The following is a 13,816-nucleotide window of genomic DNA, read 5'->3' as shown; positions in this document are numbered from 1 at the left end:
CCAGCCATCAGTTAGTCCAATACGTCTCCCGCTGCCTTGTTACCCATTAAACACCTAATAAATTAGTGATAAATTAATCTCTAACCCAGACTCATAACCCTTTGAGTGCTAGCTTGCCTTTCCAGAGGGCAGAGGGTTAAATAATTTTGCTCCTGAACCTTAAAAGCCCCTGGGTGGAATGAAAGGCTGAATGATATTGCCTGCCCCGGAATAATGGCTTTTCGTTCATAATTCACTATCATTTCATATCTCCGAAGAGAAGGTTAAATTACATTTTCTCCACAGACGGAATTTTGGCCGCCAATCACGTGAGCTGAGAAAACGCAATAAGTAAAAACATTTCTGTGCCGTGCGGGGTGCGCTGCGGGCATTAAAATAAGAGACGGCCCGTCCCTTATAGAGAAATACGACATTATTGGTTTGACGAGAGAAAGTCCGGTGCCACATGGGAGAAACCCGATAGAATAAAATAGGGTTTAAAGAAAGCGAAATTCCCCTATTAAAGAAGGGGTTAATTCTCAAACTTAGAGGTCAAATTCTGGAAAGTTTAAGATGGAACTTTTACCTACACCGATTTAACTTTGGTTTATGTAATGTGGGGCAACGGCCACATAATTTATTGTCGATCAGAACTCCGCCCCACTCCTCCTTCTAAGTCTGTAGGAGCCAATGAACTTCCGCCAAGGGGGAGGAGTATTGTGCTGGGTGATTAGGAAAACCTAGTGACACGCATGGGGTGACTGCCCACACTAGCCATGAGTCCAAGACGCCTGCCATCAAGTCCAGTTCTTATGGGCGAAATGCGTCGGGTGCCTTGTTGACCGGTTCCTCTCCGCACCGTGCTGTTTTGCTCTTGGAATTGGAGGCGCGAGTACCCGGGTCATATGTGATTTTCCTCCATCGTTTTCTTTTACTGTCCATGACGATCTCGCCAAATGAATGCTTGCACTTTTAACAAGAATTCTTTAAAAATAAGGTAAATAAAATACTCTCCTTTGGTAGAAGATGCAGCTCCACAGCTGCGGCTTCTTGTCTGCTGATAAATCTCACCACTGATTGGATACTTGAAGGAGCCAATCAGTGGCAGTTAATATGAACGGGAGCTCTTTCCTTGCGTGGGAACAGAGGGGGCTGGTTAAACTTGCGTCATAGGACGTATGGCCAAAACTACAAGGTGAATGAAACTTTACAGAAGACACTGAACTGCACAGGGCAGGTCACCTGGACTTCTTCTGGAGGATGACCTTGTCTGGAGGTAGCCTTGACTTAGGGGGGCAGGAGGAAAAGTATGTTGAGGCAGGAAGACATTTTGCTCCCTAACTCCAAGGATGAAACGCTGCGCCCCTTATTGGAAAAAGAGGATGATGACCCCGACACCTGGGGTCCACTCAGCTCTTCACCAAGAAGAGAATCTCAATGAGGACCTTCTGGACGGTCTTTAGGTTTGAGCGTCGCTAAAGTTTATTGGCGCCGGCGTTGGTAAAGAGAGATTAGTTCCTCTAACTCCGGGGCGTAACTCTTCTTCCACTCGATTCTTTCAAAAAACTCTGCTGAGATAAAGGAGGAATAAAAAAATAAATAAATAAAGCCTGATAAATGAAACAGGAAAATGTAATAAATATTTATAAATATCTAGTCGCGCAGGTTGGCTTTTCTGAAGACTTGAAACGCTGGGCTGCTGGGCATCAAGGGAAACTCATTAAAATATTGTATTTAATGTTTGCCTACCGTGTTAAACCAGATGGAATAGAATCTTTGATGCTTCGCATCTCAGTGGAGAAGGTCAATAAAATCTGACCACATGTATCCCAAATATACATCTGAATGCGAGACGACGGAAGCCTGGAGCTGCCAAACTTAAAAAAAAGCACAGTTCACATCTTTCTGGCGCACAATGGGTTATTGCGTTTTGTTCATCTCGTTTTGCTCATTTAGTCCTTTTCTGTTCCTTTTAGGTTGTTGGAGACAAAGTATTGGAAGAAGAGATCAGTTTTCCGGTGAGATGATATCCCTTTAAATTGTATTAGAGTGCCTCGATGATATACCGACAGCTGGGGCCCCGGCGTGTGTCTGGAGCATTGATTTCTGCTCTGTCTGCAGGCCCTGACGTAGCATTAGTGTGTGTGTTAGTGTGTGTGTTAGTGTGTGTATGTGTGTATATGTGTGTGTTCAGACTTTGAATGTTAGGTTTACCTTTGGAGAAAGACCTTTAGTCTCAAAGTACGAGAGGACCTTCAAAAACCTTTTGAAAGATTTGTCAGCACAGCGTTTTGTGTTGTATGTTGATTCAAAGGTGGTGTTTATTAGTACTTTTTCTTTAGAATCCCTTCACCTAGTAGAATTTGGGACACTCCCTGCAGCCCCATGTGATTGGAATGTTGCGCATGTACTGAACCTGAACTGAAGACAGAGATCTCCTCAAATAGCATCATGGAGGACTGAGCCCGTTGAGTTTCTCCTGTGAGAATAACCCAAACCCATTGAGTTTCTCCTGTGAGAAGAGCCTGAGCCTGTTGAGTTTCGCCTTTTAAAAGAGCCCAAGCCCATTGAGTTTCTCCCTTGAGAAATGCCCAAACCCACTGAGATTTTCCTGTGAGAAAGGCCTGCGTCTATTGAGTTCTTCCCTTGAGAAGGTCCCGAGCCATAGAGTTTCTCCTATGAGAAAGACCTCCGTCCATTGAGTTTCTCCTTTTAGAAGGGCCTTAGCCCATTGAGTTTCTCCTGTGAGAAGAGCCTGAGCCCATTGAGTTTCTCCTGTGAGAAGAGCCTGAGCCCGTTGAGTTTCTCCCGTGAGAAGAGCCTGAGCCCGTTGAGTTTCTCCCGTGAGAAGAGCCTGAGCCCGTTGAGTTTCTCCTGTGAGAAGAGCCTGAGCCCGTTGAGTTTCTCCTGTGAGAAGAGCCTGAGCCCATTGAGTTTCTCCTGTGAGAAGAGCCTGAGCCCATTGAGTTTCTCCTGTGAGAAGAGCCTGAGCCCATTGAGTTTCAATAATATTTAACGGACATTGTGGAGAGGGAAGGGAAACATACATGTATATTGCTAGATACATCTGGGTAGGTAAGAATCCCAGAATGGAAACAGTTACATATATATTCCTTATTGAAAATGCTACGTGGATCTGCGGTGCTCACCTTAGAGGGAACGTTGGTTTGGGGGCACATTTGGCCACAATGCGGGAAATGTGCTTTTTTTAACTGATCGCGTGCTGTGTACGGCATCAGACCTGTGTGTGCAATCCAGCTTGGACGCCCCGCGGTCCGAGGCATTTACTCAAAGACAAATGAAGACAGCTCTGTCTGCACAGAGACTCGGCCAAGGAAGTGTCTGAACACGGATCGATGCGTCCACTCTGGGTGACCTCTCGTTCAGACAGTGAGATTATAAATTTTCTGCGTTTTAATTAAACTTGTGTGAGTATAGAACGGCTGCCAAACATCGCTTATCTTAAAAAAAAAACACACACAACAACAAAACGTAAAGCCGCCAAGGGACCTGTCTCCTTTCTGCCTGTGAACAGTAATGGAGACAACCGGACAATTCACCGAGTATATCTCTGCACAAGTAGCTTGTCCCATTGTGTCCTGCTGTACCATTATACTCGGGGTATTAGGGACCCCGCAGATTTGCCCCTGCACTTACATCTGGGGAGTAGACCAGTATTCTGACCAAGGTTGACCAAGCCTAGGGTGCCATTTCTTTGATTGCTTGAACAGGGGGCTCAATTGGGCAAATGGCTCTGCACTGCTTGCTCATTTGGGAATTAACCTGCCCATAGGCACCATAGAGGTCGGTACATCCTACAGAGGACAGGTGGCAATAGATCAGTTGGAGAAGTTGCCCTGGCTCAGGACCTAAACCAATGCCCCCCATAAATATAACAATGAGTGGCACACCTGTTACGTTGTGATGCTTCTGACAATATCTTTTCTATTGCCCTCATTCTGTATCCTCGTGTCATTCCTTGCAGTTGACATTTGGGCGTCTTGGCCAGGTTGTAGACAAGAAGAAATCCATCACTCTGCGGGACATCAGCTCTGTAAGTGCCAGCAGGGCAATTAACAAATATTGTATTTATTATATAATGTTGTTTGTATGTTTTTGTGTATAAATGTATTATTTTAAATAGTCTTTAACATTCATGGATTAATTATTCACGTAATATTTCGCCTCATTCATATTTTGTCTGGGAATGCTTAATTGGAATATGACACAAAAGCAGGCACTGGTTGGCTGTTCTTAGAAGTTGTTAACGGTATACCCCATTAAATACGGGTAGGAAAAATAAATTAGTAACTTTAGAAACCCCCCATCTTATTTTCCAAGCGCGGTCTGGAAATACGACTATTTACGGGCTTGTAATATCACCAATGCCCCATTTATGCCTCCAGGCCAAGCTGGAAGGCTGCAGATAAGAGGCTGAGAGCATTTTCCTTCTTACCGGAGGCAGCGAGAGGTTTGCGATAAGGTTTTTTTTTAATGAACCCGGCCTTTAATAACCCAATTATTATTATTAGCCTTCCTGGTATCAGCTCCCTCGCCTTGCGCAGGTTACTATGGGTGTTTAGAGAGGTTCCTCTTTGCCAGTGGAATAAGCCATGTGGGTTTTTACATCATGTGTGTGATAAATAGACATTAACCGTTTAGGAGCTATAAGTACCTATAACAAAAGTACGTCCCAACACTGGCTTCCCATTTGCAAGATTAATTATTATTATTATTTTTTTTATTTATATAGCACCAGCAATTTACGCAGCGCTTGTTCAGATCCAGCAAGCGACATCTGGCGTGGGATTAGAAAGGAGACAGAAAGGGATTGGGAGCCGTGGGTTTGGGGGTACAGGTTTCAGAATTGGGTTCAGAATATTATTCAGTTCTCAATGTTCTCCTTCCTTTATCTGCCACCAAAGAGGAGCAGTCAACAAGGGGAAGGATCATGTAACGGGGGGATTACGCAGATCATGAGAACATGACTGCTCCCATGGTATATGTGTACAAGGTCGGTTTCTACAACATATATAGTTGTTTTTTTGTTTGTACAAAGTATTGCATAGATTAATTCAGTTTATTGAAATGTAAAATGTAGGATTTGGGAAAGTGACCCATTCCCTTAATAGCTTTTGTTGTGGGAAGGTGTCCACTTTGGGTGGATGGTATGGCCCATAGAACAAGCTACCAAATGTTCATTCTTAGCCAATGAATCTCCGGCATTCTTGCTGTTGGAGGAGAACTTTGAGATTTGTTGTGTGTCCTCACGCGATGTCTCCTGTTCTCATCTTTCTAGGAGGAGCACAAGCAGCTGAACAACATGTTGGGTTTCGAGGTCCACTCCATGCTTTGTGTTCCCGTCATAAGCCGGGCGACCTCACAAGTCGTGGCTTTGGCCTGTGCGTTCAACAAACAAGACGGAAAGTGAGTGCCGGTGAATGAGGGTTTATTATCAGGCTTCCGGGGCAGCCTTTTAGATCCCTTGGATGGAGCCATATTTGGTTCAACCAACTCCATTCCATATCCGTCCAATCCCAATTTAGAGAACAGTGAGGTCTGTCTGCAAATAATGTAATTTACACATCTGTTAAATTATCAGTCTAATCTGTATGCGACAGAATCATTTAAGTACAGAAGGAGCATAGTCACTGAACAAAGAACAGCGATGGGAGAGGAGGCCATAGTCTGAAACAAGAGGCTCACAGACTGGTAGAATAGCCTCCCAGCAGAAGTGGTAGAGGGTAATACAGTGAGGGGATACTTCTATAGTACGACTCTTGTCGCTCATTGGCTGCTCGAATACGCAAACCTGTGTTAAGCTCACCATAAAATAAGACAATTTATAAATAAATTATAAATTAAAATATATAATAAAAAATAATATAAAATAAATTAATATATTATGAATTATTTTTTTTTAAAACAATCCGCTTTATCACTGTTTTTGTTTAATTCTATTGAATTGATTGAAATAATTACAAAAAATATGGAAAATATGTAAAAAGATGGCGGGTATCCTCCGCTGATCCTTAGAAGCAGCCTTTCTCGCTGTAGTCGTTACCGGGGGGGGGAAGTAACGTTTGGGTGTCGCTCGTCCCTGACCTCCGTCTACGTTTTTTATGTTTCTGCTCAGTTACACCGAAGTCGACGAACACAAAATCCAGCACTGCTTCTGCTACACGTCGACGGTCCTCACCAGCACGCTGGCCTTCCAGAAGGAGCAGAAGCTGAAGTGCGAATGCCAGGTGAGGCCATTTCTATTCTTGACCTCAGTCAACGGAACCTCGGAGTAGAGCGAGGTACCAGATTATCTACGTGTATCACCGTGTGTCTATGTGTTTCATCTAACTTGGCCTGCACCCTAACTGCAAAGCATGTTTTTCCTATTAAAAGACCTCAAAGTATTCAATATGTCCGCCTCGGAGGAGAGAAGAGAGCGGGGTGGGATGGAAGCATTTAAATACATAAAGTACAGGAGGGACGTTTATTTCAATGGAGGATGTTAGAAGAAGTGGTCATCATCTAACAGTAGAGGGTCAGAGGCTTAGATGTAATGTAAGGATGTTTTACTTTACTGAGAGGGTGGTAGATAAGTGAAACAGCTTCCCAGCAGAAGTGGTAGAGGGTAATACAGTGAAGGGATTTAAACATGCATGGGATAGACATACGGCTCCTGAATCTAAGACGAGATCAATGACTGATTAAGGTTTGAGTCTTTAAAGCAGGAGAAACAGGCAGACTAGACGGGGGCCGAATGGGGCCGATCTGTCGGCAGGTTCTATGATTCTGTTGGATGCACCGGGTTCCGTTACGAGCGGTAATGTGAATGTTACCGCCAGGGATGAAGATTCCCAACCTGCGCCGCGTCTGGTCTGACTTCCCCGAATAAATGGATTTCATTTTTATGTCATTAACCTAGATTTTTATTCGCCGGCACAAGCTGCTCTGATGAACGTCGGGGGTTCTAATCTCGTTAAAGGGGCCGACATACCATTTTTTGACCCATACGTCTCCCCTTTGTATAATGTATGAGGTCATTGCTAGTAGATGATGCCCAAAGTGTAGCGGCAGATCTCCGAAGAATAGAAGTCCGTGTGCCGGGTTCGGAGGGCCGAGGAGCCACTCGTTTCCCCGAGTCCTCTTCTAATGAAAATTAGTGTCGATGCCGAGAGATTAATTATTTCTAGTTTTCCAGAGGATGAAACAAACCCTGCGGCTCTCGCTTGTCAGGAAGGGTAGCGGAAACGCTAATTGCATCGTCTGTCACTCAGACCAGAAGGGGGGAAAAAAGAGACACTTAACTAAAAGATCTTTAACGAGAGCTATTCGTCCGAGAGAGAGAGAGAGAGAGAGACGCAACAGGGCAGAAAGAACGAGCCCTTGATGTGAAAAGCGTGACCGCCATGTCAGAGAGGAGACCTCAACTATCTATCCCACTCCCCTTCGGGATCCAGAAGAGCAGCGGGAAAGGTCAGGATACGTTGTTTAGACCAACTATTGAGTTCTTCCAACTGGACTTCTTACGCCTTCGATGTCCTTCCGTTGGGTAAAAGTTCTCGTCCCTCTAAGACAGAGCAGTTTGTGGGTCGTTTAGCCGAGTTCTGTTTGGAACCATGACGTTTGCGTTGCCCAGAAAAAAAGCTGACGATGGATTTTTGGGGGGGGGGCCTAGAGGAGCTGTGATGCTTTCAGGAGATCCCTCAAAAATTTTATTAAAATCAAATTGAATTGGCCAAAACCAATTATTGCTTTCCGTTGTTCCGTTGTAGGTTTTTGGAGATATTTAGTTTAAAAGTAAGGGATAATTTGATAATCTGTGGCAAAACTAGTAAGTCTAATGAGTTCTCTGACCTCAAGGGTTCCTGATGGGAGAGCTTAGGGAGACCCCAAGTAGGCCCCTTATTACCCCTACTTAATACCCCCACTTAATTACCCCACTTATTACCCCCACTTATAGGATTTGAATTTCCGTGAAGGCCCTGTCTGCGGAGGGATGGGAGAAGGCGCTTAACGTCATCAATGAATTAAAGGACACCTACGGAGATAGTGGGTGAAACGTTGACCCGCTAAATGTCACCGTACCTTAAATATCTGTGACAAGGAAAGCGGCGGAGGTGAGTGGATGTGTTTTGTGTGGGTGAGATAATCCCACGCAAGACGTTTCCACGGACCTGTAGGATCTTCTGGAACAGGCCGGGGATCCGGAGCCGTGTGGCTCATTAGGAAAGCGTGTTCGCAATTAACTCCGCCGACCTCAGCTCTTCATTAAAGCTCGTAGGATAAAGGTGTATTTTGAGAGCTCGGGGTAAAAAAAATAAGTAATGATTCCAAAATGAATTTATAATTGTTATAATTGGGGAATTAATGGAAAACTAATTAAAGCTGAGGATTACCGGCGTGCAGATAGCGGCGGATCGAGTGAACGGCTTCGGGATCTCGCAGCGTTCAGGGTAATGTGCGGAGGATGAAAGAGACGGATCAGAGGCGCTCAGCTGTCTTCGTTTGGCATCTTTATAGCTCGCAAACGTTCCAGCCGTTAACTGCCAGCATTGGATACACCAAACGCACCCAGGAAATCTGACGTAAAGTGGTGGTGTGTCAACGGTCCATACTTGGTTCGGCCAGTCCCTCTTTCCTCCTCGGATGTCCCTCTTTCCTCCCCTGATGTCCCTCTTTCCTCCCCTGATGCCCCTCTTTCCTTATCTGATGTCCCTTTTTCCTCCTCTAAGAGCTCGGAATGTTTGCTGGGTATGAGGGTATCGCAGGGTTCTACAGCCATAAAAGCCATAAAAGCCATAAAAGCAACAAATAGGTCACGGGGGGGGGGGGGGGTATAGATCCAGAAAGCAGGTAAATCTCCCTAAACCCGTCTCTGTTACATTTTATGTAAAAACATTTAATGAATTCTTACAATAAACATAACCAGTACTGCTTCCTATAACAGACACCGATCGAGCAGATCATGCGCATGCGCGTGCTACCATCCAGCTCTGTATGCGCTCTTCCTCACCTTAGTAAATAGGATTTTAACCTCTGTGCAGCGAGACAGACTGACATTCCTCTACGTGTTCCATGACGCCAAGAGGTGGCGCCAGGAATCTTCCCCCCATATCGGAGAGGGGAAATGAGTAGCTCATATAGCCGCGTCATAGTATGTCATCCATACTGTCCAGAACCAGAAGAACCAGAAAGAGTCACCCCAAAGGTCGACATGAATTCACGAATCAATGACTTGATTCAACATTGGATTGCAACCCCCGAGCTGTTCCCTGTGGCCCTGTCTATGAGGAATACACTGTACAGCGCTACAGAATATGATGGCGCTATATAAATCTATACGTAGTGTGTATGGGTAGCAGAAAAGCTGCCTGTATCTCAGATGCCGCAGGTGGCTATAAACAATGTATGGGAATGCGTGCGCCCTGAGCGCCCCCTAGTGGAACACAACGGGAAAGCCTTCCTTTAATTTAGCTTTTTGAAAACTCGCCCATTATTATTATAATTATTATTAATATTAATATTAGTATTGTAGTGCTATCTGTGAATATCATTATTATTGGTATTATTAGTGGAAAAGAGGAAAAATGTATAGATAGATTGCTGGAAACACAACAGTTTTTGTAAAAGTAAGTATACAGGACATTATTTTTGAAATATAATAATAATAATAATAATAATAATAATAATAATTCGTTTCAAACTAATGAATGATTGTGGTTTTTTTATGCTTCTGTTTTCTCCGATTGGGGCTGATCTGCCGACCGGTTCAGTGTCTGTTTTTTTCCATTTAATGTGTCTTTTGGGTTATAAAGGTTCGTGTAATTAACCTCCCGGTCTTTATCTCTTCCGCAGGCTCTCCTGCAAGTGGCCAAGAATCTCTTCACACATTTGGGTGAGTTTTGTGTTTTTTGTGCGTTTTCTTTCTCCGGAGCTTGAACCGGCAAGAAGGGCTGATCTGGCTCTGTGCAATGTGTCGTTAAATCACTGACATAACAGAAATCTCCCAGAATAACGTCACTTTATCTTTCACTTTGTTTTGTGTAATTGTTCGTAGTAGCGAGTAGGAGGCAGCTCGTTTAATTCTATGGCAGGTGGGTTTGCATGCTGCTTGTACGAATCCTTTGACACAGGTTTTGGGGTAGTTCAGCCTTTTATCAAGGATAGGTATACATTTTACGGGGGATACTCTTTGGCACGTGTAAAGTGCTGCCCCCTGCAATATGTGGGAGGTATAACTGAGTAACGGATTCCCGTCTGTGAGTTTATACATCCCCTACTCCAGGGGGCAGCACTTTAAATGTTCTGGTCAGCGTACCGTAATGAGACACTTTTATTGGTGGAAGTGTGATTAGAGGCAGCGTGTGATTGGACGTGGGGCTGGGGACTGGACTAGCCATCTACCTTTCCCTTCCAACACCTTCGCAATAAGTTGAAGGAGAATGCTGGCATATGACATCATATTGTGGATATCAGGATCTCTCTGGACTGGACAATGATCCCCATTGTCTGCAAAGGCAAAAACCAGGACTGTCTTGCTTTGCACAGGACACTAAGGAGGTATGAGTCAGGAAAATGTGAACAGTATATGTGTCATTAAAAGATGGCTGGTGTAGGTACCTAATTTGGGAGTTCTGCAGAGGTATGTTTGTCTTTAAGGAGCTATATCGGGAAAAGTGAAATTAAGGTTACCTTTTTCCCCCAGTACCAGAAATCAAGCGAGGAAATAAATTGCATGCGTTTTAATCCGTATGTATTTTGCATTCTCTCTATACACACATAATGTATTGGAGCTTTATTTGTCAGAGGTTAAATGTAGGGGGTGTAATTTTAGCCCTCCATCATTAATACCGTATTATTTCAGAACATAGTTACGTGCTGTTTTCATGTCCGTGTCCTAGTAACGAATGCAGAAGTCCTTCAAACAGAATCCAATTAATATCTCCACAGTGTATTTGTGGCCTCTATACAATCACGGTTATAAAGGAACAGTTACCTAAACCTACCTAAAAGGCAAAAGGAGCATTTCTAATGACAGCCTGGACTCTCTCCTGCCGGTAGACATGGCTTGCTGCTGGCTGATCGAGTGTAATGGTGCTCGACGTGAGTGCCGGTACACCTGTACGATATAAATGCCTGATTGCTCGATCAGACATTCCCTTCCCATAGGTGTCAATGTCAACACCCAACCTAAGTTCTCTAGAGAAGATAAAAACAAAAACTCCTGGGGGGGCGTGGCCGACCAGCGAACAAGATGGACGCATAAGTCCTGAGCTCCCGCGCATCACGCTCGTTAATAGGCTTCGGTTTTTCGCTAAACCCCCCGAGATGGGCAAACACTCTAAGCTAAATACCCCGAAGCCATCGGGGTCCAAGGACAGGACCACTCTTACCTCCGTGCGCTCCTTCTTCACCGCGCCGTCCGACCAGGACTCCCGCGATTCCTCGCAACGGCCGCCATCTTCTCCCGCGAGTCCGGCAAGTGAACCAGCCGACGAGGATTGCGCTACCTCGCAGACACCTCACACTCACCGGGCAGATCGCCTATGGCACGACAAGCTCGACTCTCTTCCCTCTAAGGATGATATAGCGGCGATTGTCGACAGGGCTACGCAAGGCATCCACGTGAGTCTTTCTGCTATACAAGCAGACATACGACATATTGGCGACCGCGTGGCCTCTCTGGAAGACGCGCAGCCAAAGATTTGTAAAACCGTTGACGCTCTGACTTCCCAGCTACGGGGCCAGGCAGATGCTCTAGTGCAACTCACCAGGAAATTGGAAGACCTCGATAACCGAGGCCGGCGAAATAACCTGAGGGTCCGTGGTATACCGGAATCGGTTACTCATGAGGAGATTGCCCCGACGCTACAAATTATCTTTAATAAGATTCTCAACAGGCCGACTGACACACTCATCCATCTTGACAGGGCTCATAGGGCTCTCCGTCAGAAACCTACGGGATCCGCACCCCCAAGGGATGTTGTTTGTTGCCTCCAAAGTTATCCCCTGAAGGAAGAGATCATGCGCCATTACAGGAGTAACGCAACTTGCTTATGGGACTCGCACCCTATCACCATTTTTCAGGATCTTTCGCCACTCACGCTGCAGGCTCGGAGACTGCTCCGTCCCGTCACACAGGCCCTGCGCGAGGCTAATATCCCCTATCAGTGGGGTTTTCCGTTTGCCCTTCTGGTCCGCCGTGGCAACGCTACCCATGTCATCCGGCACGCCAGTGATGTCCGCCAGTTCACAGAGGACCTTGGTCTACCGGCGTGCGAGGTCACCGACTGGGAGCCGTCATTTTCTGCACCGGAGACTCTGCTGGACCCTTCACAAGATTGGTCTCCCAGACCGCAAAGGCGTAAGAAGCACAAGCATCAGGACACCCCTTGATTACGGTACTCTACTATCTTTTTGCTCCTCAGGATCCTCGTCGGTGTTTCGGCTGTGTCCTGACTGTTCTTGGGACCCACGGACGCTATGCAGTGCGGTCTCATCCTACTGTTGACTCGTCGTCTAACCAGGGTATTTTTTCTTTTCCTTTGCTCGTCGGCTTTTGTTTTTTTTTGCCGTTTCACCGCCTTATTACACTTTCACTTACCTGTACACGGGTGTTTCACTCCCATCGCCGCATGGTAGCTGTTTCTACCTCGTTTACCGCCCGTTATTGCGGTCCCCAGTGGGGTATACTCGCACACATAGATTTGTGTTTTTTTGCCATGTTCTGTTCATATTACGGGGGGCTTGTCTTCCTAGGGCTAGATGGAGCGGGATACTTCTCCTCTATCTCCCTTTACCACCCTTTCCCGTACTCGCCTTTGGCGGTGTCTCCTAACGGGCAGTTCTGCCCACCCCCCGAGAGTCTACTGGCTTGACCCGTTCGTTGGGTTCAGGCACAGGATTTCGACCTTTCCCAAGGTCGTCTGGCTCAATACTCGATGCTATGGCATCTAATATCGTTGCATACATTTACTGTTATGTTTTGTTTTTTGTGGTTGGTTTTTCTTGTTTTCTTTTATTATTTCTTACTTTTCTTTTTGGCTCCAGGGATGACACTGTGCCAGCGGGGTTCCTCCAGACGTTCGCCTTATGGTACCTGACATACTCAAATTTACCTCTCTCAATGTTAGAGGTTTGAATAAACCCCAACAGAGATCGAAAGTCTTATACACTTTACAACTCCAAAAAACTCATGTTGCTCTCCTTCAGGAGACTCACTTCAAAGCTAACAGGGAGTTTCGTCTGACCAATAGATATTACCAACACGCTTTTTTGGCAAGTGCCCCTGACTCGAAAACTAAAGGGGTTGCTATTCTTATCCATAAATCCATTCCGTTCCAACTCCTGGACTTCTGGAGGGATCCTGAGGGTAGGGCTATATTCCTGAAATGTTACATTGGTACCCAAAAGGTCACGATCGGTAATGTTTACGCACCTAATCGTAATCAGTCTTCTTTCCTTTGTGGCATGTTGAATCGGTTTGGTTCATTTCAGGATGGTCTGAATGTCTTTGGGGGGGACTTAAATATGATTTTAGATCCGCATAGGGACTCCTCCGCACGCACCTCATCCATTCCCTACTCCAACATTACGAAAGTTAAACGGGCCCTGCACCTCCACCAGTTGATTGATACGTGGCGGTCACAGCATCCGACAGCTAGGGACTATACCTATTATTCGCACATTCATGACCGTTACACAAGGATTGACAGCCTTTTTCTCTCCCACCACCACCTTCTACATCTACACGATTCTGACATCGGCTTACAAACCCTCAGTGATCACGCCCCGACACACTTCACACTACGCCTCCGGGTTCGTTCACCCAAACACT

The 13,816-nt window shown here is 45.5% G+C and overlaps 1 protein-coding gene across 1 annotated transcript in view; it reads left to right on the top strand.

Moving 5' to 3' along the window:
* Positions 1–13,816, top strand: part of LOC149281239 (cGMP-dependent 3',5'-cyclic phosphodiesterase-like) — a 252,062-nt gene that overhangs the window by 218,140 nt on the left and 20,106 nt on the right. The window contains exons 12-16 of the mRNA XM_089499528.1: positions 1,956–1,997; positions 3,965–4,033; positions 5,279–5,406; positions 6,116–6,227; positions 9,835–9,874. Of these exons, the coding sequence (XP_089355654.1) occupies positions 1,956–1,997; positions 3,965–4,033; positions 5,279–5,406; positions 6,116–6,227; positions 9,835–9,874 (391 nt within the window). The remainder of the gene's footprint in view (positions 1–1,955; positions 1,998–3,964; positions 4,034–5,278; positions 5,407–6,115; positions 6,228–9,834; positions 9,875–13,816) is intronic.

This window comes from Sceloporus occidentalis, unplaced genomic scaffold (assembly GCF_023333645.1).
Source record: "Sceloporus occidentalis isolate IW3139 unplaced genomic scaffold, rSceOcc1.0.p SCAF_137, whole genome shotgun sequence".
In the NCBI taxonomy this organism is placed as follows: domain Eukaryota; kingdom Metazoa; phylum Chordata; class Lepidosauria; order Squamata; family Phrynosomatidae; genus Sceloporus; species Sceloporus occidentalis.
This window is presented reverse-complemented; position numbering and strand designations above follow the sequence as displayed.